Raw genomic sequence first — 25875 nt, forward strand, 5'->3', positions numbered from 1 at the left:
ACGTGAATTATGACAGTGCAGCCTCCTTCAAGACCAAATCCTATGAATATTGCTATGTTAACTTCTAAATATCAGTATTATTCACCAGAAAATTCATAAATACCAGAACATTGTTCCACTTAAGTGCGCTGGGTAATTTATCCTTAGAGAGCTGGTGGATAAAAACCACCAAAATTTAGGGTTGAAATTTTATCAGGGTGAAATTCTATCAGGTTTTCTCCACAGGAGACAAAATGGGAGAACTTTCCAGGACAGAATTATAGTGCCTGACGGCTTTTGCATGCTTCAAAAGTTTTTCTCCAGGAAAACCTCCTCTGAACCCATTGGTGCAATCCTCATGCAGATTGTTGTATCTGGGGGAAATACAGAAGGAAAATAAAATAATCATCATTTAAAGTATTAGCGTCACCCATTGTTATGTATAACTTTTCATATAATATATGAATACTTGTATAATACTCTAAGTTACAGTGCCTTCCAAGTCCTGGACTTCAAGGCAGTCAAAAAAATAGGAAAATGCAAATATGCATTTTCCTAGAGCCTTTCAGAACTTCAGGATGAGAAGTATCAAACTAGGTGCAGATGTTAATAATACCTATACTGCATCCTTTAAAAAAAATAATAATTAACTGCTTTGTTCCTACAGAGAAATTTTAGTGTATTTTTTCTTATTCCAAGTTTTAAAGTCTGTTTCCTCCCCACCTAAATCAGTGTTTATCTGAATAGTCTTCATTCTTTTTCCTCCCTGCTCAAAGAATTCTTATTCTTCAAAAAAGAAACAATTGATTTCAAAAGACATTTTTAGTAATTAAAACCTTGTATTATTGAAAAATTATGTGTTCCCATCTGAACTCCCTGCCAAAAAATTAACACCTTTCCAGAAAGAATATGATGAAAGAATATGATGAAAGTAAGAATACAATGCTCTTCTTTCTTTAGGGCTTTTTGAATTAAGATCCTTTAACTATTTAAGGTTAATTACATCAGTTGCTTTAGGTTTTTTTTTTTTTTTACCTCTCCACATGTGACCTATCACTATCAATTCTTTATTACACACTAGTCCCGCAGATTTGATTAGAATTTTTAAATGCACCTACAAACAAGACACCAAGCTTTCATTTTCTGACACGTACCTGTGTGCAACGGCCCAGAACCCCAGGGTGTTCACCATCATTAAGGAAGCCAAGAAGAAGAAGAACCTCTCCAATTTACCCTCATGCAGCGAGTGTGGGAACCAGCTGCCTGGTGAAGGAGACATTTGCAGCAGGAGATGCAAATCAGAGATCATTGGGAGATTTAGATTAAAAGCATAGCCTTGATCTGAGCTACAGCAGCATCAGTGTGTCCAAAGACACCTTTCCCTGCATGAGAGTCTGGTATCAAATCCTGCCCATCTCAGGAATGTGGCAATTCACCCCTTGAATGAGCTAATGGGGAAAGAAGGAAAACCAGACTTCTTACCACAGCTATATGGTAAAAGCCTGATGGCCTTAACAGATCCTGTGGCCACTAATGCCACTTTTACACACTGATTGCCATCCTTAGATTGTAAATATTTTTCTAATTAGAGACCAAGAGCAGTTCCACAGCACAGGAGAGACACCAGTCAAAGGATTACACCCTGCCAAACGCACATTGACATATTTACATTTTTCTCTTCCCTTCACATCTTAGAGCTATAAACACATTTCTTTTCAGAGCTGTTGCCTTTAGTTCTCCCGGGACTGACAGAGGACAGGTGCCATCAGTTTTCCTAAGCTCCTGCACAGTTCTCTCCATTTCATGTTGCATTTTTGCCCATCACAGAGCAGCACCACCACACCTCTGCCTGCTCCCTTTCTTTCACAGCATTATCTCAGAGCCAGTTTTAAAAACCCATCATCCAACACTGTAAGTTTCTGAGCTCCTAGGTGCTGTAACTTCATTTTAGTAGCTTATAAACTTTTACTGTCATCATTCACAATCAGGTAGTTTTTCATTTTGCATCATTTTGCATCCCCCAGGGGCCAATGGAAGGCAGAGCCAGAGCACGAGGAGGTGATGAAAGAGAAATCATGCATGGGGGTCTGCACTGCAGCTTGTCAGAGCAAAACTCACACTCACTGCTGGGTTATTCACCTTGCTGGGCTAGCTGCAGGAGCTTTCTCATGGAATGGCATTTACAGTGAAACCTGAACACAAAACATGTGCTTAAAAAGTTAATAAAAACAGTTTGGTATCTTCTGAGTTTCAAAGGTCCATTTGCACCATTCTCTGTGTTATCACTGATAAAGGCACCAGAGAAAAGCACTGAATTCCACTCCCACTTCTCCATGGCCTGGGTCAAAGATCCTTGCTCCTCCCTGATTCTTTTAGGACTTGCCAGTGTTTAAACAGTGAGGCCAGGATAATGACAGAGAGCCTTGGGAAAATCCAAATTATCAACAGCACAGGCAGGGACAAAACCAGGCAGGATATGGTGAGGCTCCAGCTGCCATACAGCACACAATTTCTCTCTAGTTTCCTGCTCTGTCCAAACCAAGAGCTGGGATCAAGGCTTTCTTTTCCTATCAGAGCTGGGATCAAGGCTTTCTTTTCCTCTCAGAGAGGGACAGCAAGGCTTGTTGTCCCTTCTTCTACAGAGGAACAAGGAACAAGGCAGCAGTTCCAAGGATATCCAGACTATAATCCTTGCAGTAAATATTTTCATCAGTGGATGCAGCAAAAATTAATATAACCTTTTCCTACTTACAGCCAAAAAATAATTACTTCTCACTCCTTTTTCTTCTTTCATTACTTTTCCTTTTAATTTTTTTTTTCCTCCCCATGAAATAGGGGATAAACCTGGACTATATTTTACATCTGCTTCTACTCACCTTGCAGAGAAGCCTCTCCTCTGCTTGCAGGGATCATCAGTGCTAGAACTTCACTCATCCCTTCGGATGCTCTCACCCTGACCCCACTAACACCTCCCACAAGCTGTCTGCAGGCTGGCTGCCTTCGGGGTTCAAACTCTCCGGATTTCACCCTCAGCCACGAACATCAGGGCCAGTTTTTGGTTTTGCTGGAATTAGGCACCCTGGGCACTGCTGTGATTGAAGAGTCCAGCACTTCCCCTTCCTTACCTCAGCATGCAACATGCTAAAAATTCACTTTTCCCCCAAAAGATACTGCCTGTGGGCTCTGTGCATCTTGTTCTTTTCTGTGGAGATTGCCAACAGAAGCGGCAATTACAAGGTTGGTTTGTCACACAGATAATTGCTCACTGGGAATTAACTTTCTGCAACAAGCTCCTGATTTCCATTTTCATTCCAACAATAGGAAAACCTAGAAGCATGAATCACCACAAAGAAACAGAAGTTTCCTTTAGGTGCATTATTTTAAATAGACTTTTCTCTACTGGTTAGAGGTGAATTGCTTATGTATTTTATGGCAAATTTAGAACAAGCTGGAAAACGAAGCCTAGGCAGAGTCTGTTCCTCAAGTCCCCTCTGCAATCATGGAAAGAAAGCACCTGGTAAACTTTCACTGACATTTTGGAGTCCTATCAAATTTCCATCAAAATCACTCAGTCCAAGAAGAAGGAATAATGTACAATACTATAGTTAGTCCAAGAGGAAGGAATAATTTACCAAGAATTTACCAAATGTACCAATAATACCAAGAGGAAACAATTGATCCTACCAAGGCAGGCAGGGGTGGAGGTGAAGCAGAAATGGACAAAAACTTTCCTGGGCTGTTTCTGGGGGGTGACTGACAGCAAGGAGCTGCTGCCAATTGAACAAAACCTACAAAGGGCCAGTCTTAGACAAATACTAGTGCACACAACATTTCTGCTGCTCTGGTGCACCCTCAGAGAGCTCAAGGGAAAGTTGCACAGGGAGGCATCCAGGATATTTTGCTGATTTTTTGCACTATCCAATTTTATTATGGGGAAAACCTTGAAGAAAAAACAAATGTCACTAGTCACTCAATCCTGTACCATTCCTGCATTTTTGCAGCTATCCTGCAACCTATGCTAGGACTATAAAAACAAAATTAATTAATATTTTAACAAGGCTTGTATTGCCTTCCTTCATTTCATCAATTTAGGGGGCATACATTTAGTGTTTGATCATATCCAAATTAAAGTCTCACTCTGCCTCTAATCCCTATTAGCTAAGTAGGCACCAGTGGCCACCACCATCTGGACTGCAAGAAATATCCTTTAGCTTTATCATCTTTGGTATTTTAGAATCACATTAGACTAAAATGATAAAAAGAACCAAAAAACCCAAACTCAAGCCACAACTCCCCCCGTGATTCTCTAAATACAAGCAGGAAAACTGTGTCTGGGACAGCTTCCTTCCTCTGACCTTTTTTTATTTTTATTTCTTTCTTACATATTTATATTAATATTTTTAGAGAAATGTATTCTGAAATGATTGGCATAAGAGGACAGGTTTTGTCTTGCATCTTCTTCCGTTAAAATGTTAGGAGAGGTAAGGGATCCAAAAGAAAGCAGTTTCCCAGCTTGTACTGAAAATATCACTGTCACCCATCATCTGTTTGCACTCGTCAGATTTTTTAAAAAAAGTCTTATTTTATCATATTCACACCATCCTCCATAGATGCGTTAAAAATGATTAATGCAGCTTTGACTGTGACTGATATCTGATCAACTCTGCCAATAAAACCCCAAATAAAATTCTAAACTAGTGGCATAAAATAGGATATAAAAATGTTTAAATTTTGTCAACACCCTCTGTGCTTCAACACTTCAAAATACACAGTGGAGGATCTACTTTCGCTGCAGGAACATGGAAAAACATGGTCTCAGTGCTGGAGATGGGAGAACCAGAAATAGTCTTGGCTCAGGTTTCAGTGAAACAAGAATCATGGGACAAGACAAAAGCATCCATAGCCCAGGAATCACTCACTAAACCTTCTTAAATCTCATAGAACCATTTTATCTACACCATCCTCTCTTGCTGCAAAAGAGAAAGAACTTGCTCTTCCAATATAAAAGAAAATAGTAAATTAGCTGAGCTTTGTTTTAGGAAGAAAAAAAAAAATAGTTTTGGCTGGTTTGCTTGACTCCCAGTTTCATAAATTGTCCACATATTGAATATTTACAAGCTCTTTAAACAGATCTGAAAAAAAACCAGTAAAATTCTGTAAAAAATTCAGTAAAAAATCCAATTTGTGTAATTGGAATTTAATTTTACTTGAGAAGCCACAAATTTGTACCCTACAGCAGTCAACTTTCGTGGGTTCATTAGGCAGCCACTAGGTTTCAATAAATTGAAAAAAAAAAAAAAAAAAGATTTTTTTAAAATTTATTAAAACCTAGTGGGTTAGATATGATTGTAATGAGCACCAAAGTCCTCTGTAAGAAGCTGTCCATTATAAAAATTGTACGTATAACATTTCCTACCAAATTCAGGGAAAACCAAAAGGGAGACTAAAATGCATTTTTTGTTTTGCTATAGTCTATCCCCACCTCCAAAAGTCTGATCCCAAACCTACTGTGAGACCCAGGAGTCAGCAGGAGAACAGCCTGGGATGAGCAGAGGAGTGTTAGAACAAAAAATGAACTCCCAGGAACATCACCATCACTTGCAAGCTGTGAATTGTGTGGTAATTTGGAATTATTAATCTTATTCAAGCAAGGAACACTGAGAAAGAGATACCCAGTAAGATCCTAATTATTTTTAAAAATAAAAAGTGAAAGCCCAGTAATATGTTGTTTACATATTAATAGGAAAAGTAAACTCTAACACTCTCCTAACTAGAGAAGCAGAGCAAACACCAAGCATTTTCCACTTGATTTTCCCTAAAGCTTTTCAAGTTTTGCAGAGGACTTTTCCTGCTTAGCAGCAGTCATTCCCATCACAGCATCTTAATCTGAATACAGAGTGTCACTGATTCCCTTGGAAATTCCAGAGTGACTTTTGCTCAGGATAATGGTGCAGTCAATTCCACCCACAGGAACAGCGGGTCTGACAAAGTTACACAAAGGCAGCTTTGGAAAAAGGAAAAAAAAAAAAAAAAAGAAAAGAAAAGCTAAAGTTGAGAAGTTTGCCACCCAGCTTTCTAAGAGTGAGGAATATTTCAGCCAGGAAACTTTTCAGTTTGCTCAAGAATCCTGAACAAAAGGATGTGGCAACTGCAGCCTGTGGAGAATTTAGAGGTCAGCTTTCTTGGTTTCACCATCTCTGTTAAAACAGTATTTCTGGCAAGTAAAAACTTTTTATGAATCAATTAAATGATTTCACAAAAAAAGGATTAATCACCTTGATAGCCAACCAGACAAAAACCAACTGAATTGAAAATCAAATGCAAAAATTGGTTTCCTCTATCGCAGAGTACAGAAATACTCAGTAAAGAAATTAATTACATAATAGTGAAACAACACAGGCAAAATATTTTGGTGCTGACATTACGCTTGATTATTTTGCAATTCTTTAATTTCCAAAGTCAAATTGCAGTAAAATGTCAGTTTTACTAAATATTTCAGTCTCATAAAAATTAATAGTTTCCATATTTGGGGGGGGGGGGGGGGAAGAGAAAAAAAAAATCAGCAATATAGTCTGTCTTAAAGTGTTTGTTTAATTTACCCCATATTACACTGAACTCACAATAATGAAAAACAACCTTTTCCACCAGGGGATATTCAAGGAGCTCAGTTCTCCACACTGGATTGGGGCTTGGGGCTTATAGTTCTTTGCCTGATTCATTTGTGCAGACATTCCTGTTTTTTACCCATCTCCAGGTGACATTTTATACCTTGTAATAAAATTTTAATTGAATTTTTAACTTAAAAACAGGACTGCGTGTCAGAGCATCATTTGTTTGTTCAGATCTTGCGAGTCGGAATAAAAATTTCTTGTCACACTTTCAAAACACCCATTTCTGCTTGGTTTTAAGTTACATGATTCTTTGTAGAAGAAAGAGAAGGAAAGGAAAAAAAGGAAAGAAGAACCCAAAACTTTAACCATTAACAGTTACAAAATCCTGCACCAATTGCAGTGGTGTCATGCATTAGGGCCAACAGTTGTGGTCTCTAATAAAAAATTCTCTGTAAATGTTCCACCAGAGCTTGTCAACGGCATCTTCACAAATATTCCTTCAGCAGTGGGACTACTTCAAATTTGTGAACAAATTTGGGAGGCCTGTCTCTCAGTTCAAGAACTCAAGTGATTTCCTTGTTAAATTTCCTTGTGGAACAAGTCTTTTCTATATTGAACAAAGATTCAGCAGCAAAGGAAAAATGACTTTAAGAAATTCCTGGCTGATTTTGAAAGTCAGTAACATAGGAACAACAAGTTCTGAGCTTCCACTAAACGCAGCTCAACAGGCTGTACCTGCAGTAACTCCTTTTGAAACAGGAAGATTTGTGGGAATTGCAGCAGAACAAGCCCACAGTGAGCCAGCATTGCCACAGAACCTGGCTGCTCCCAAAGCTGGGCAAAGGCAGAGGAACCAGTGGCTCCAGGAGAGTGAATTCCCCAGACAGCTCTGAAACCCTCAGCCCTGAAACCTCAATCCTGGAACAGACAGAAAGGAATATTCCCCATTCCTTAAAGCTCAGATCTTGCTCTCAGGGCCAGAGGCCTCCATGTAAGCGTGAACAACATGAATGTACTCCTTCATGAACACAAAAAGGTGCTTCCTAGCCAATTTATTTTCAGTCTTCCAGAGCAGAAGTACAGAGATTGGACAGGAGGACTTCCTGCAAGATGCCATCCTCTAATTACTCTGACTATCAAAACTAAGATGACTCATTAAAATTGGATGAATACAGCTGGAAGGCTATTTCCTATCTTAATTCCATCTTAATTGTGAGAGCAAATCAATACAACTTTGGCATCTCTTTTAATTCTGCTGCCTGATTCTCCAAATCAATAATATTAGAAAACTGCTCAGGAGCACCCACCATGAGCATACTCTTACCTTGAGTGCCTGCGTGGGCTGTCTGAACAATGAGAGCTCCCACAAAGCAGCCAGCTCCATTAAAGAGAGCTAAAAAGTGCATGGAAATCCCTCTCATTCTTTCAGGCGCGAGCCAGAATGAAAGTAAGGAACCTTTGGAAGGAAGCAGAAACAGTTAAAAGTTAAAAAAAAAAAAAGGAAAAAATAAGAAAACAAAAGAAAGATGGTAGAACACGGTTAACATCTCTATTAGTGATTTCTATATTTTATGCAGAGAATTACTTGCGCAGAAGTGCAATCAGATGTACCCTATAACATGTCAATATGCGCCCTGTAACAAAGCATCATCTGAACTGCTTAAATGAATATCTGTACTAAAATACCCACACACAGCTCTCCGTATTCCACGAGTGTAGAAACATCTTTTACCCAGACTTTTGCTCGCACCTTTCAAAACCTCAGGCATGAGCAAGAGCAGAGAAACACCACCACAGCCAGTAAAGCATGAAGACAAAGGATGTGATATTTAATTGCAGAACAGCAGGACCTCCTATCTCAGAGCCAGTGCAGCACAGCCACTGGTAAATACGCCAAAATCTAGAGCTCTGCCTTAATTTGGACAGTTAGCTTGCTTTGCCTGTAGGGTGGACCATGCTCCTGTTCCCTGGAGTGCAATCCCCAAGCTCACTTGCTCATTTTTAAGACCTCATCCTTCACTTTCTTCCCAGAAGGCTGAACCAGAAGCAGCAACAGCTTTGGTGGAGAGGGGAAGCTGCAGCATGCTGCTGTACCATGGGTGCCTATAAATAATCCCACCAGCTGTAATTTGGCTGTAACAGCAAGACTTTATGATAGCTGTTCTTTTTGTGCAATTCTCACTACCACCAAAACCTTTTATTTCCTAATTTCACTCTTTGAGTTCTCCTCCACACCTTTTCTCCCACTGTCCCCACATGCTTTATTTGTTGAATTAGAATAACCTCCAGCTTGAAAAACTTGCCAGCAGAGGGTCCTATTTGGATGCTGAGTTGCCTCTGAATACAAATGAAACTTTGCAATCAACACTTTTCACCATTCTTAATTTGGATGTCCAGATGAGAGCTTTGAAAACTCTCAAAAAATATGAAAGAAAATAATACCACAGACAATGTTTTTGTCCTCACTCTCAATAGGAACCAGAAGCCTGAGGGCAAGAGAAAGCAGGTGAGCCTGGGTCACCATCTGTAGATGCCACAGCCTGAAGCACTGTACAGCTAACTGGAGACCCTAAAGGACTTAAAAGTTTCTAGTTCTTCCTCCCTCCTAAAAGCAGGGGTGCAAAACATGCATCTTGGTCAAATTCAGCCTGGGTAATTGCATCCTACTTACCTAAATTACCCCTGCTGTTTCAATAGCCTGCTCCCCTCCTCCCTTTCCCCACGGTGCTGCTGGGAGCTGTTGAACAGCTGCTGCATTTCCCCCTGGAGACCATTGCAATTTATTGGTGGGCAAAGCCATCCCCAATATATCCTCTAACTAACAGAGCTGTGGCTTTCCTGCTTTAAACCAAGCTGGGGTTACAAATTCAGCCTGTCAGAGGCGACTGAGAACTTTGCGGCCCTGTGGAGGGGAGCAATACCATTGCCTGATTTTATTTTTCAGACTTGCTTAGTGGCAGGTATTATTCTAAGAGATGCTCTTGCCACCTGAAGCAGATTATTCAAAACTCCTATCAACAAGATAATGAAATATGTTTTATAAACACAGTTTTAAGTGTCAGGGACCAAATTAGAGAATAGATTGGGTTGGGAGGGACTTTAAAAGTCCTCCAGTTCCAACCTCACTGCTATGGGCAAGGACACCTTCCACTAAACAAGGCTACTGTGAGCTCAGCCTGGCCTTGGACACTGCCAGGGATGGGAGAGTCACAGCTTCCCTGGGTAACCTGGGCAGAGCCTCAGCACCCTCACAGTAAAGAATTTCCTGCTGATATCCAATCTAAACCTACTCTCAGTCTGAAGCAGCTTCCCTTTGTCCTGTCACTCCATGCCCTTGTAAAAAATCTCCATCTCTCTTGCAGGCTCTTGTCAAGCACTGAAATGACACAATTAAGTCATCTTGAAGCCTTCTCTTTCCCAGGCTGAACAACCTCAATGTGAGAGGTCCTAATGAAAATAAAGAGCTCAGTGTGCCAAAGCTAACATCTCTAACCAAGCTCCTCACAAATGAGCCATCTCCTTTCTTCCCTCTGCTTAAGGGAGTGAACATTCCCCTCCTCAGCTTGGATCATGTACTTTCAGGTCCAGTAAATTATCATAATGACTGAATTTGACCTTCTGCATAAGCAAGGCAGTAAAATGTCAGGAAAGGTGGGACAGCTCTGTGAGGGTCTGGGCTGTCACTGACATCTGTGGAGATTCACTGAATGAACTGAATTGCTGTTTGGGAGGCAAACTCAAGTGGAAAGCCAGAGCTCAGGTCAGAAGCCTGAATGCAGAGGCTGGGGATGGTTGAGTGAACCTCAGCCAGTGCAAGACCTGGGGGATAAGCAGGCTCCTCTCCATCAGCAGCTGGAATTCTCAGACTGCAGAGAGCTGGCTTGCCCTGCCTGCACAGCCAAGACACTCTGTGACACACTGCAACCAAATTTTACCATGAATGCAGACCTCCTTTCTCATCAGCTACAGCAATATCTTATTTTAGGCACCTCCCTTTAGCTTTTTATCTGCAAGTCTTTAGACTCAGTCCCATTTAGCTGGGTTCTTAAGTCACACCTCTCACTGCAGCTCTAAGCACGATGCTTAATCCCTATTTAAATGGGGAAGGACAGCTTTTCTTCCTAAGAAATTATAACCACAATCCTTTAAAAAAGGTCTTAAATAAAAAAAAAAAAAAAAAAAAAAAGAAAAAAGGAAGACAAGCCCTAAAATGGAGTTTTATTTCTTTCTTAAAGGCTAATGTAATCTGCTGGTCACTGGACTCAGTTGCGTCCCAGTGTGCCAGATTAAAAGGCCTTTTTCTACCAGCAATATTCTTCCCCTGCTTTTGCATGAGAAGACTGTAAGCAAGTCACCTCCTAACCTTTTTTTTTGTTAAGCTAAACAGAGAAGGTCACAGTTTTCAGTTACACTTAGCCTGTAACCTAGAAACCAAATTACCTGCCTAGAAACCTGTCTCAGTTAAGTACTTGAGAGCTATCAGATGAAGAGGCATTATGAAAGTGCTAAGTATTTAAAACTAGGGAAAATTACCTTTTTAATGACAGCCTGTGACCCACAGCTCTCGGTAGTCTCAGTGTAAGAATGAAGCTGAAACATTGAAGTTATTTCCCGCTCTTAAACACAAACCTGAACATTTCTGAGGTTGTACTGGAACAAGAGACACTCAACCCAGAGAATTAAATGCCTGTAGAGATCAGCCAGGCAATTACTTTACCTGTGTCTCTAAGTTAATGTTGCTGAGATTATTTTTATAATACTAACTTTTTTTTTTTTTTATTTTAAAAGCTCTGCAAGATAAAACACTGGTAAGCACTCTGCATGCTCCTCAGAAGAAAACAAGCCTCAAAAATGTCAGTGCAGACACAGAAAAGTAAATTATGGAAAGCAGAAAAGGTTCAGACTCACAATCAAGAGTATGACTACATGATGTGTGGATGGCAGGCACAAGCTGAGCTCTGAAAAACAGGAGTGTTTATCTCTGGCTCCATGTCACAAGGCAAGACATGAGGATCTGGGGAGGCATGTTCTCATGACTCCTGGTTGGAGCACTAACAAAAGCCTTGCAGCTGCCTACACCAGGTTAACCCGTCCCATTTACCTGCCCACATATGCTCTGTGCCAGTGAAAAACATGCAGTAATTCCATTAGCTGGGCCCAAAAATGAAAATTGCTTCACCTTGCTCTGGCTGTGGCCTTTTAGGTGGTCTCAGAGCATAACCACAGCTCAGCTCTCAGGTGTGTTTTTATTCCATCTCAATAAAATCATCACAGCTCAGAAGGGGTCTCAGGAGCTCATCCAGTCTGCCCGAAGCAGGTTCAGCCCCAGGACCAAACAGGGAATTGTGCTCCCCAGGGACCTGACTGGGCTGTGCTCCCTCCCCATTGATCTGGAACATCACTGCTTGTCCTGAGCTCCAGCCAGCAACACAAATTATGCTTCTCTGAAGCAGGTAAAGCACAGATCTGCTCATTAAGCCCGTGGAAGAGAGCCAGGGATAAAATATCAGATGACAGTAATTATTTTTAGGCAGCTGATACAGAACCAGGGCACCTTTGCTTTAGCCCATTTGATTTTACTCACAGGAGGGAGTCACCAGGGCTTCAGCCACTCCGAGCAGGATGTACTGAGGAGCCAGGTGGAAGCAGGGCATGGAGGAGACCAGGAGAAGCTCCTCAGACAGAGTCTGCTCCACCTGGGGGAAGCGCTTGCGGTGCATCTCGCAGAAGCCAGCAGCCACCACGGAAAGGGCAGCAGATAGCTGACCTACAACTGGGTGAAAAGCACAGAGCATTCACCAAGGCCGCTCTCACAGCACCATCCTGGCTTTGGAGTGCCGAAAACTCCTAAGAAATGCAAAAGAAGCTTCCTACCCCCACCCCAAATCATTTTCTCTGGACACCTCAACACAAATAAAGAGCGGCAAAAGGACGCCAGCTTAGCACACACACAGTGTCAGAGTTCAGAATAAATGAGAGAGGAAAAACTTCTCTTAACACCAAAGTCACAAAGAAGAACGTTTTACTTTTCACTTTTTTTTTTTTTTTTTTTGCATATTGAGGGAGAAAAGGAAGGAGAAAAGAAAGAAGAGGCAAATGTCCTTCCACATAATATAAGAGAAAGGATAGGAATAGAACCAAAGGAAATTCTTCCAAAACTCAGATGTATTGTAACTACCCCACACTTCACCCATTGCAAAGAGGATACTAATAAAATATATTGTTTTGTATTTCTTGATCTTGGCAGTATGAAATGGTTGTGTCCTCTCAACAAAGAAAAACACAAAGAAAGTGAGTCTCTGAACCTGAATTATCTATAATTTTCACGGTTTGAGCTCTCATGGATTTTGACTAAATTTCTGATTTGCCAACATTTCTAAGCCATAATGTGAGAATTTGGTTGCTTTTGACAGTTTGGGCTCAAATTCTTAGACTCTCTTTTTCTTACCAAGCCTTCATGACTGGCAATTGCTTCACTTAATAGATTGGACATCAACAGCCTTTGTTTCATATTATATTTATAACACATATAAACTTTGTCTTTTTTTAGTGTCCATGTTTTTTAGAAAAGAATAAAAAACTCAAACAGTTAAAGTTGTCTTAGCCTTGCTGTGTTCTTGCAGGCCTCTGTGTTTCCTCCTCAGCACCAAACTCTCACACCCTTATTCCAGCATAGTTTTCCTGTATGTTCACAGCTTTAAAAATCCTACCCCCCTGCCTGACTTGGCCTTGGATGCTGTTTAGGCTCCTCTAGTGCTTAATGAGAATATCAATGAATTATTGCTTGAAAATTGATGACAGGAGGGAATTCAGCAGCATTTTCTGGCTAATGCACCTTATCAAAGCCAGGTAGGAAGCCCTCAAGGAGCTTCTTGCAGTCATCCAAAGCAAGAGCTCTCCTAGTGAAACATTATGTTGGTACTGAAGAAACCTCCAGCAGTTCAGTATTCCGAGCAGTGCAACAAACTTGGAGCATTTTCCTTTGCTAAAAGCCAATATATTTCAGAAAAAAGAACCTCTGGGTGCCCAAAAATTTCAGCTTTTTTTTTTTTTTTTTTTTTTCCTTCAAGACTTTAAGAGGCAAAGGAAGAAACCAAGAGCCTTGGAGGTACAGTTTTCATCTTTACTCTTCTCCCTTCAGTCCTCTTTAAAACAAGAGGCTTGGAATGACTGAGGCTTGGGTTTTACAGGAGAACAAGCTGTTTCAGTAATATTTAGGGGTGATTCTAGGACAAGGTTCTTTATATCATCTAGGAACTGTATTGGACCTTTATGAATAAACCAACAACTAGAGTAACAGATTACAGTTTTTATGTAGACCCAGAGCAACCAGGTATTTCAGTTGTCTGTATGGTTTATCCTTGAAAACTTCTATTCTTAACATGCTGAACATTTCCAGAAAACTATTTAAATTTCTTCTTTTTGCAAGAGTTGAATTAAAATATAGTTATAGGCTGGCTTAACACCAACTGCCTATTTATACTTCCAATTTTGTTGCTGAAAATAATTGAGAACCTAATTAACTGTTGGCAAAAATATTGGCACTTAGAGGTCTACCACACTTGCAGGTGCAGTCATATACTTGGATATCTGAAGCCATTGCCTGTACTCACAGGTATTTTTCTGCCTCAGGTAGTTTATCACCCCTAACAGGAGGCTATTTTGATAAATGAACCTATTAAGAACAAACTACTGCATATATTCTACTGCTGTTCAACATAACAGGATAGAACATTAATACTAACTTGAAATTTCCATGGTTTAAAGGAAAATGATTATCTGAATGTGCTTTTTGTGCTTTAATGCAGATGTTATTTTAAAAACTAGGCTAATTGCAACCTGCTGTGTTATATGCTTCTGGTTTGTATAAAACTTAATAACACTCTTAATTAGGCTAATTTAGTCAGATTAATACCTCTGTGTGTGTCAGTACTCACTGTGCTGCCTGCCATGGGGCACTGAATTAATAGCAGCACACTGAGAAAATAGCAGTTTATAAATATTTTCATCTGAGGTTTGCAATGCAGACTGGAAGATAAAAAATGTAGGAAGTTTAATGAGAGTATCTATGAAAGGTAATAGTTTGAAGTTTAAGGACTGTGTTTTTTTAAATAATTTCTTTGAAACACTTTTACTTCTAAGCATCGTCCCAAACAAATCCATGTTAACATTTATAGTCAGATATAATTGTCTAGGATCATCCATCACACTGAAATTTCTCTTTCAAACCCAGAAAACATATTAAAGCTGTATAAACACGTGTGCTTTTCACATACCAATGTAAATTGTTGGAGAATGTCCAGTATCTTTGGAGCTAAAGAGCCAGGAGTTAATGCACTCCAAAATAGGAACAAGAATCAGAAGGGGCACGATGCTGATCACGTTCATTGCTGCAACTGGCAAGACAAATCCACCAAAGTGCAGGTTGGAATTCATGGTTTGGAGATAATATCCTGAAGGAATCTGTATTGAAGGATAAAACCACAACCCATGGATAAGATTTTCACTTTTTCATTTTTGGAAACCTCTTCAAGTTTTTCCTTCTGAAGAAATCACATTAAACCAAATACCTGCTGGCAAAAAAAGAATGAGCATTCATGAAGAAAGCCTTTTAGATAATTACAAGATTGCTCTCTGCCAGAACATAACATCTCCCGTTTATGAGATTTTATCCTACATTTCACAAATTAAGCAACAGTCTAAAAGTTTGTTTGATCACCCCTATTTAGAGCCATCAGCCATTATACTAAATAATTCCACCCAAAACTTCAGTCACTTGACCCAGACAGTGTTTAACAGATCAGAATCTTGAAATAGCAAAATGCAGAGTGATTTAATTTTAGAATTGCAAGGCACAGGGTTATGATTCTGTGCTCAAGGTAAGAGCACTTGAAAAGCTACAGGGAATGAAGATTTGGGTACAGCCTTAGAGCCAGCTTAGTGCAACTCACAGTCAGGGCACCCATGGAGGATTTCCTTTTACCTGGGGGAACTGAAAACCAAAGACAGAAAGAAGGTGAGGAACCCAGTGGCAGCCAACTGGGTACACAATTAAGTAGTTTTGTAAGACTCTCTCACTAAAAAAGCAAATTATTTCTCCTATCTGTGTGAGGTTATACAAAACAGCTGCTGAGTTTATCAAAAAGTGTAAAATCAAAATCCAGATGGCTTCTGTCAATAGATTTACAGAATTTTCAGTGGGGTTTTTTTGTTTGTTTGGGATTTTTTGGAGGAAGCTTGATTAACTAATTTCATGTGCAGCAGGGAGCCATAATCCACTGTATTTTACAGACTGGGAAATTCTAATTTGAGCAATTCAGAGTACAGTCATGACAGAACTCAACCTAGAACTGGTTTCTTTAATCTGTCTGTTTTTACTGAGCTCTGGATTCCTGCAGCATCCTGCACACTCTTCAATATGATCACTGATTTCAAACCCAGGGAGAATATCGCTGCTTTATCGATGTCCAAAAATCAATGTATAGTTGTTAACTGAGCTCATGTAGGATTTCTCATCAATGGTCGTAGCCAGCCCCACCCGTTCTGAGTCTGTTCAGTGCCCAAGAATTATTCAAATGCTAGCCCTTCACAAAAATATTTTTCACCTACGTTCCACCTCCAAAAGGAAATGTAAATTGTGAAAGGGAGAATAAACAGAAACAGAACTATGTAAGTTTAGAACTGAGTCAAATTTCATTGGTTCCTTTTTTCTAATGCCTATTGCGAATAAGAATTGACTTTTGAATAGGAATTAAAATATCATCAACATGAATCATAGGCCCTGAAAGCTTAACTTAATAATATGAAGAAAATACTATTAATCTTTACAAAAAAGATACTGATCTGAGTTTGAGAAAGAGCCCTAAACTTCTTGGAAATTCTGCCAAAGGATTAACTTCTTTCAGCAGTGGAAAGACATCTGCATTTTCTAGATAAATACTTTATAATCAACTTGATATATTATAATATCAGTTTAATTTTCATGTGGTCACTAATGCATAACCTTGGTCTTGTATGTGTGGTTTTGATTTTGAATTTTCTTTTTGTTTGCTTGGGATTTTTTGTGCTTTTGTATTGGGACACACAAGACAGATGATGGACTTTGGACCTGGTTAGCATAAGAGGTTTGATCACAGGAAGTCTTGGCAAGAACAAACAGCTTTGAAGACTGCAAGGAGATTAAATCAGACTGACTGACCAGAAAAAGAAAATTACATCAACCTCTGCAAGCAAGAGATGTTGTAATATGTATAGGTTCATGTGATGATTAACCCAACCATTGTCGTAAAACATTACTAATCTTCATAAAATACTATATAAGCATTTGTACTCCACAAAAAATTTGTATTCTCTGATCATCTCAAAATCTTCCCCATATCTCCAATTCCAATACTTTTGGGAGGAAGGGAGGAATTGGGGAGGAAAGAGAAGAAAGAATGAGGCAGATGAATGGAACATGGAATGATGGCATGAGGAAGTGTCAGTGAAGCAGTATACGCCACATATTTGTAAGAATTTCCTTAAGCAGCATTTTAACACCAAGGAGTAAAAATTAATCTCCAAGCTAGCTCAAACTCATCATTCCAGTTGCCTCCAACTCCAGGATCACCCAGACAGAAAGGAATCTGAAGGAATTGTGTCAGCTTAAGGAGCTTCTTGACACATTTGCATTTATATCACACACACCTGCTCAGGACAGCCTGACAGAGGGGCTGTGAAAGGACTGGAAACCCACCCAAAACTCCCACTGTAGGTACAGCAGCCACACAAGCAGGTCAAAACTGCAGGAGAAACATGCAACCAAAACAGCAAATAAAGACTTGCTACCTCCCCGCAAAAGTGAGGGAACACATTGGAAAATTTCGTTTTTCAAGAACACTGAGCCTGAGTCTCAGTGCTGGTAACTGCTATTACATCACGAGGAAAGCAGGACTCACACAAGATGGTTCAGCCAGTAAAAAGGTTCCAAGATAGCAGCAAGCATTCACACAAGTTTCTTAATGAGTCTTGACCAAGTCAATTCTCATTATTTGAGGAGATCAGAGGCTACAGCAAGGTATATTCTTAGGCAATTAGAGCTACTTTTCAAGGCTGCTCAGCTGGCAAAGCAACAGCCAGGAAAAAGCACACCTAGGTCGACGGTGCTAAACACGCGGCAGAGCCTATTTCAAGAGCTGTGTTTAAAATCTGTGTACCCACCTGCATGACGCACGTCCTGTAGAGAATCTGGAAGGTGAACAAGGGGAAGAGCCTGGCCAGTGACTTTGTGCCCTCCACCTGGGTCTCGCTGTAGTGCCCACCGTGGTGCTCCTTGGCGTGGTCCAGCCAGCTGGGCACGGCCGTGCCGAGGTAGCGCTGGCGCACGCAGCGCGTCTTCAGGGCACTGAAAATCACCCCAAAGGCCGTCAGCAGGGAGCTGCCTGCGAGCAGTCAGAGAAGTTAGACACCTCTGAGCATTGATATGCTTTCACCTGCTGTCAAGGTAAACATCAGCCGAGACAAAACACTTTGGGAGGGAAAGCACTGGTATATTCAACTTCATGTCTTTTTAGGGAGGGGGAAAGGTAATAAATCTGGATTTGTTTTAAAAAATCCTCTTTTGAACCCAGCTGGTTCACAACTCAATTGTTACAGAAGCAATCCTGTCCAACAGCCACAGAGAAGAGCTCCTTTCATTACCAGTTATTTAACACAACACCACATGTGTCTCTGGTTGAGCATGTAAAAAACAAAGGAAACTCATACTTTCATTTCTATTGAATGCCTGCCGAAGTCTGGTAGCAAGGGAAGGGCAGTGAGAAGGAAAAAGAGTTTAAAAAACAGTTGAAGACTTGAGAGAATTTTCATGGATGAATTTCAAGGCCAGAATAATCATCTCAGGTCTTCCAAGTAGCATGCAGGACAAAAGAGGAGTTTCCAGACTAGTACTTGACATATTAAAACTTATTGACTGGTTAGTGGGTTCAGGAATTGCCAGCTTGTTTCTCAGACGAAATAAAAAGTAGAATGAGCACAAAACTGTTAGCTACAGGCTTGGAAATGTAGGTTCATTTACCTTTGGCAAATTGCCATCCATACAAATAGAGGTTGTGGCACTTTTATGTTTTGCTGAGTGCTAAAGCACTACAATAATTTGAGTGTCTATAAATAAATACTTTCCAAAACCCCAAATGAACTAAGATTGCAGAATGAAAATGTCTCCCTACTATCTCTAATGTGGAAATTATTTTCTAGAAATATCCATTGGCACCTATTGGAAGTACTTGCTTTAAATAACTAAGTAAGGGCATTTTATAAGATAAGCTAATATTTAAAACTCCCTGACAGTGTGGAATTAACTTGAAGAATGTTGTCATTATAAAATAAAATCTGAAATAGCAAATCAAAACCTGAAAACAGAGTTGGTAGAGTTTTTATGGTTCTTCAGGACTGTGTTTGGCAACTATTCTCACCACTCATTGCAAGTGATGTTTAAGTTTCAGACTTAGATTATTTTAAGAGCAAATCTGAGGACTAAAAGAAAAAAAAGTGCAGAATTCCAGAGTGAATTGACTAAGAAGCTAACCATAAAATAAGTGGGACTTGGGGCTCTTCTCAAAGCAGAGTTAGTTTCAGAAGTAAATAAAAGATAACAGGAAATTTGGTACTAGCTCAATTCATTGGCAGAGCTTGTAATGAGATTTAAGTTAGAGAAACGTTGTTTTGCTTTGCACTGTAGATTGGACACACACAAAAAAGGAATAAGAAGCAGTGATGGGGTGCTACTGCTCTGCAAGGGTTTGAACCCAGTCAGGTTTGAAACCAGAAGATGCACTGAGTGCCCCATGATGAGCCCAGCAGAGTCAGTAAAGCAGCAGCTCAGCTGTGTCCTGGCTCATCTGACCTGGTCTTCAAGATTGTCATGGTCATCTCCTTTCCTTTGGAATGTGAGGGGCTGGGCAGATAAAAGGTTGAACAAAACATGACAAGATCAATTCCACCAGCAGCAGGCATGTTACATCTCTTCCTGCACAGGCAAAGGTACATGCCCTGACATGACAGAAAACAACCATGAGTTTACCAGAGACTGCTTCCCACTATTACAGCCTACCCTGAATCTCCAGAGGATGAACAGAATTTCTCACAGGCAGATTTTGGAGGGCTAAGCCCCAAGGATCTACCACCAAACAGGGCAGAGTTACAGAATTAATAGTTTAGAGATGCAAATCAATATTTTCTGTGAAAGCAATCTCTGAAGATGCTTCCTGAGACAGAGCTGCCTCTTACCTGCTTTGGGTTTGTAAATCATTTCACCCCGAACCATGTGAATTGTGATCATAGCCATAAGCCCAGACACAAATGGGATAAGAAAGCCAAGGTTCCTGGCCACGGACTGCTGGATGTAAGAAATGCTGACAAAGACCACTGCTGAATTCAAGTTAACCAGCCAGTGGAACCTGGAGCACACAGACAAGAGAGAGAAAAGTGGAGAGGCTGAATAATATAAAAGCTTTTACAGAAGATTAAAACATCCAATTAAAGGCATGGTTAAGTATAGTAATCATGGACAGCATCAGTACCATGCACACATTAGCACAGCAATTAAAACAGATTTTCACTCAAATGTCTCAGCTCCAAGAGGTATATGATTAAAGTAAGGGTACTAAGGCAGCGGAGCTGAACAAATTATCAGTCTGGTACTGGAAATATTCTTGTGGGTGACATTAATTAAATACATCAACATTTACCATTTACACATTTAATATCTGGTAACAAGTTCTGTGTATGAAATATCATCCAATCCTGTGCTTCAAGATTAAGAGAGAAATGTCTTAATGCCACCACCCTTTGGTTAAGAAATATTAAATGTTAAAAAATGCAAGAAATATTAAAATTTGATTTATCAGTTATTAGTTGCAAGGCTCAGCTTGAATTTTTGTTGGCTTCTGGAATATCTTGATAAGGAGTTTCCCCTCCATAATTTTCTCTGAGACTGTAATTTGTAGTAGAGGTGCTTCCCAAGTAAGTACTGAGCCCCTCCTAATCACAGAAGGCATCCAAAGGATAAATCACACATTCCTGGAGGCAGATGGCAGTAGTGGCAGGCCTATTGCAGTTTGGAACCCCTGAAAAGAGCACAATTATTGAGCAGTACTGTCCCAGTGTGTCCAAGATTACAGTCTGGAAGCAACTGCAAGAAGATATTCCTCTGCCTTTGCTGGAACTACAGCAAAATGGTTTCATTTTAAAGGTGAAATACACAATTATAACGCTTAATACATATTACTGGAAGAAGAAAAGCTCATTTTCTTGTTCAGTGCCACTTCTGCATCATGCATGCTGTTTGAACTTGAGTGTTTGGGCTAATGAATCTGGAATTATCTTCTCAGTGACAAAAGATTTGGAATTATGCTACTCGATGATGATACAGTTGGAGGGATTTCATACATAAAAATATTGACCCATCCAACTAAAGCTTTTAGAAAATATAATTACATGACTCATTTGGCCAGAACTTGTGTACAAGTTTTGAATCAATTCTTAACTGACAATTATTAAGTCAGAAGCTTCAGTGGCTGTTTTCCAAACTTTTTAGAGTTGTGCCTGAGCTACCCAAGGTCCTGACATCTTTCACGACTCTACGAGTGTTTGGCTGGAAATAGGAGCTTCCAAAGAAAATCCTGAAGAGCAGGAAAAACAGGAGAGCACTTTCATTTTCACTGCTGTATAGCAACATACTTTATGACAGAAATGCAGATATAAACTTAAATGCTACAAGCCCATTAAACATTTCACAGAAATGCATTTGTGGTGAAAAACTAAAGAAGTAACATCCAGGTGGTTCTTATTGAAAATTATTGTTCATGTTTATACTGCTTGGCAGGAGGAGGTCAGTTTTCTCAGTACCACTATGGAGCTCTCTGCAAAAACAAAGTGAGGGGAAAAAATCCCAAAGAAGTAGGAAAAGTTATTAAAAAGTCAAAGTAAAATAAATTGAGAAAATGACAGAAATTGATCTGCAATATGTGGAAACAAAACAGAGAGAGTGAGGGTGGAAAACACCATTTGTCTCACAGTCTCTGCAGTTTTTTACAAGTCTGTAAGACAAGATACAGCTCTGCCCATTCTCTCTGTACCCTTTGCTCTCATTCTCTGCCCCCACAGACAGAACGTATTTATCCTCCTGCAAAACAGAACCAGTCCATAACCTTAACCCTGGAAATGCAGAAGGACCTAGAAAAATTTAATCCAACAGAATTCAAGTTGCTTCTTCACTTAGGATTGATATATTCTACTTACTTATAAGATCAGAGCCACAGTACATACTGCAGCTTGGAACCATGCTGTAAGATGTGCCAAGCAATCTTCTTGAAGGATTGAATTAGAAAACAAGTAAATACCAGGACTTTTAACCCAATCTTTAATTCAATAATTCTGATTGTTTAAACAGAACTTTGATAAGACCAGACTCAAACTCATCAAGAGTATGCCATCCTATTTTATATAATTTTTAATTTAAATCTCATTACAAACACCCACCAAGAGAGGACAGGCTACCAAGAAAAAGTGATTACATTCTGAGGGTTTTAATTAGATTAAAAATGCTCAGAATGTACCTCCCATTTTTCTAAATTTTGAGATTGCGTTCCATAGCCCCTCCTCGGGTGCCAGTACAAAAATTAAATTTTTTTGAAACGCACTTGTGTCTTTCTTGATATTTCCAAAGTTCCAAGAACTGACCCATTTGGATTCCCCCAAGGAACTTTTTATTCATATTATATCTCCTTTGTAATCAACACTGAGAAATGTCACTTTGATTAAACACAATTCTGAATGGCTAAGACCACAGTACAATAAACTCTCCAGAGCTATCCTTCAGAACAACTGATTGCTCTCCAGTCTTAATCCCCCAGAGTCTTATTTAATCAAAATGATGTTGCTAATTAAGGATTAAAACTCAGAATAAAGTAAAAAGGAAGGATTTTTTGTTTCCTCTTCTCTGCTATGGGCAGGTCAAGGAGGCAGAATCTGCTCTAAGGAACTAAAAAGTCTCATCCACCTTTGGTAAAGTTACTTTATTCACTGAAGTTTGGATTTAATTCAAAACTCCTTGATATTAACATAATTGAAGGAAAAAAGAATAGCCAGGAAAGCCATCCCCAAAGGAGGAGAGACCTGATTCACCAAGATCTTCATTGATTCTTCAGCATTGTATTGTTAATATGTAAATGTTCTCAGTTTTTATTTTAATAACCATGCATGTAAAGGAGAAAAAAAAGGGCAGTTTAGGGCTTTCTTTCACCCTGCCTTGAAGGAGAAATATGGGGAGCCCCACTGCATGGTTTAACCAGAAAATATAGCACACTCTATAGGACAACAGAAGGGGAAAATAAGGGCAAACAAACTATCGAAAATTACCTCCCTGATGCATGGAGAAAGAAATAATTAATACAAAAAAAAAAAATAAAAATCCAAACCCTGATTTTAAGAACCATTTTAGGAGCAATTACTGCTATGAATGGGAAAAAAAAATCAACCAAAATACAAATGCCAAGTGGTTTATCAGATGCCAGAACTTGGCAGCAGCAAAGCTGAAATAATACAGCAGATCCCTACAACTGAGTTTAGCATGAGACAACTCACAACCCTGACTTCCAGCAAACCAGTAGTCTACTGCTGAAAAACCTGATGTAAATCTCAATCTATCATTGAATTCTGACACTCTTAGGGAGCGACAGAAAAATATCTTAAAAGCATAGCCATATTAAAGGCAGAAAACTAAATGGAATATTTTCTTCCAACAGCAAAAAGATTAGCCAGTCTTTTGAATCTTTGGGCAATTTTTTTAATCCTAAAAACTCTGACTGAGCACTTCTGTAGGTGTCCAAAATAGATTATCAATTATGAGCAAAAGGAAGAAGCCAGGAAGAGTTTTAACTCTTGGAATCTCTTCCAAAATCTCAAAGTTCTGCCATTAGAAACAAAACATGAAACCCACCATCCCCACAGAACCTTTGAATTTCAAGGCAATGCTCTACCACTCCAGACAGATATTGAGCCAACACTAAATTACCAACCAGTTGAAAAATGAAAGCAGCTCCTTTGGGCCACAGTCCTCCAGGCTGTAGGCACTCAGAGGACACACAATGGCTCTTATTCCTCCTATTCCCAGGCTGGCTGTGAGGAGTGCAAAGTAGAACACGATTTTCTGCTCCCTTTTGGGCAGGGTGAGGAGGACGTGTCGTCGGTCGATGTGAACGTCTTCGAAGGGGAATGACACCACAGGCAACAGTGCTGTGCCTGGAATGGAAAGGAAATGGTCATTGGAAGGGAATTGGAACCAGATTAATAAGATTTGTATTTTTTTAGAGCAGATATGTTCTATGCAGGTATGAAAGGAGAGATTGAAAATCAAAGATAAACAAGAGAAAAGTGTAGAGGCAAATTCTGTAGAGAGGTAGAAAATTTTGGTTGTTATGTAAAGCCATACCACTCTGGACCTTTGAGAAACCAAACCTCCTCTGAAGTGCTTGCAAGGACTCAGGTTCTTCTATCTACTGAACCACCAATTAATAAAAAAACCCCACAAAAAAACCCACAGTGGAGTGTAGATTTTTTTTTTTCTTCTAAAACCCCAGAATTGTAATAGGAATCATAATTTAAGAAATAAATTCTCAAAAATTTTGTGGGAAAAATTCTTCTTTCTGTAGCAACTTCATAGAAAAGATGATATTCAGAAAATTTAGCTATAGAAGCACTGCCACAAATTGCATTTGCCTCTTCTAGTCTGCAAAGCAAGTCTTTCATATTTAGTCAGCTGTAAATTTTTCAAGTTTTAATGGACTTAAAGCTTAAAATATATTGGTGTTTCAACACCACCAGTATTAGCCACTCCTATGACTGTGCATTAAACTTTATCAGGAATGTTTAATGATTTATCTCCAAAGGAAGAAATGCTCTAGTTAAAACAATACACAAATCCATCAAATTGTGTTTGTGTCTCCAATCTTCTACTTTAAGAAAAGCACTGAAAAGAAAAGTGGCAGAAAGATTTAAACCAGAACACCAAAGGAGAAACAGTGGAACACAACAGCAAACATTTTTCCAGACTGCTTGAAAAATGGTTTTGCAATCAGCTCAAGAACATTTCAGGAATGTTCAGATTTTTTGGGGTTTTTTTGTTTCTTTGTTGCATGTCTAAAAACCAATATGGCTGGGTACTGTAGAAATCAGACTTGCTCAACAACTGGTGCAAGCAAGAAGCATTTCTATCAACTTGGTTTAATTTGACAGGTTGTGCTGGGAGGTGCCCTACAGTGGTAGGCCAAAACAGTGCATGGGAGATGCCCTAGCTGCTACAGAACAGGTGGATTTTGTTTGAGAAGTGCCTTTTCTGTAAAAAGCACTCAAAATAATACTCAGGGAAGGTTCAGAACATGCCAACAGCAGGCAGGCCCCTCAGTGCAGGTATTAGGATACTTAAGGCAAAGTTTGTTTATAGTGGTGTATTCTTAAATACATTTCCTCTTGTCCAAATACAAAAGTCCTTTGCACCTTTACATATTATCTTACTCCTAACAGCAGGAAAGCAGTTAGGAGTTAGAATTTTCTCTCTGACTGAAGCCTGGCACTTGTTCCAAACACTGATAACCTTAGGGACCAACTTTAAGAGTTGAGCATCCTTGCTGCCAGCAGCTGAGCCGTTTCAGAGCAGCCAAATTGTGCACCAGCTACACAGGATGCACACACAAACTCTGCTTTGTCTCACCGAAAGCTGCAAAGGTGAAAACACTGCAGTGCATTTTGCAGAGGAGGAGCTGAGTAACCAGCTCTTAGAGGAGATGCCCAACACCATGCTCAAGAGCACATTCCTACAAGAGAAGCAGCAGAACACGGCGCAGTCACCCACCTAGGAAGTGCAGGAGCATGCAGATGCACACCAGCTTGGTCCTCCCCACCAGGTACTCTGCCAGCCAGCCCACCAGCACTGGGGTGAGCGTGGAGGTGCCCACGAAGCACATGTTGACCATGGCAGCCTGGTGGCTGGGGTAGCCCAGCCTGGCAGTGCAGAAGAGGATCATGTTGCAGACGATGCCAAAGAAGGTGAACCTCTCGCACAGCTCCACCAGCAGCACGCACACGGCCTCGTGCAGCTTCTTCTCCCCTTCAGGCTCCTTCCCAGCTCGTTGCTCCATGTCGGCCATGTGGTTCACAAACCCCTTCTCCTGTGTGTCTGCAGCAGGCATGCCGGTCTTTTTTATTTTTATTTTTTTTTTAAATTTTTTTTTAGTAGATCAGCTTGAGT

At 39.9% G+C, this 25875-nt stretch overlaps 1 protein-coding gene across 1 annotated transcript; it reads right to left on the reverse strand.

The window, feature by feature from the left end:
• Window positions 1–208: 208 nt before the first annotated feature.
• On the reverse strand, window positions 209–25816 carry SLC15A5 (solute carrier family 15 member 5). The gene is made up of 9 exons (XM_058023529.1): window positions 25480–25816; window positions 23648–23870; window positions 19857–20026; window positions 17790–18010; window positions 14867–15053; window positions 12175–12363; window positions 7915–8046; window positions 1134–1242; window positions 209–353 (listed from the first exon to the last, which is right to left on the reverse strand). Exons 1-9 carry the CDS (start codon window positions 25814–25816, stop codon window positions 209–211), a joined length of 1713 nt encoding a protein of 570 aa, XP_057879512.1.
• Window positions 25817–25875: the final 59 nt, after the last annotated feature.

The sequence above is a fragment of the Melospiza georgiana genome, chromosome 4, assembly GCF_028018845.1.
Source record: "Melospiza georgiana isolate bMelGeo1 chromosome 4, bMelGeo1.pri, whole genome shotgun sequence".
Taxonomy (NCBI): Eukaryota; Metazoa; Chordata; class Aves; order Passeriformes; family Passerellidae; genus Melospiza; species Melospiza georgiana.

Bases quoted from the DNA above. Each gene is read 5' to 3' on its own strand.
- SLC15A5 (XM_058023529.1), bottom strand. From the start codon at position 25,816: ATGCCTGCTGCAGACACACAGGAGAAGGGGTTTGTGAACCACATGGCC. The intron at 15,054-17,789 runs GTGGGTACACAG...CCTTCAATACAG, and splicing joins ACAGGACGTGCGTCATGCAG to ATTCCTTCAGGATATTATCT. The intron at 12,364-14,866 runs GTATGTGAAAAG...CTTTTCACCCAG, and splicing joins TTCTCCAACAATTTACATTG to TTGTAGGTCAGCTATCTGCT.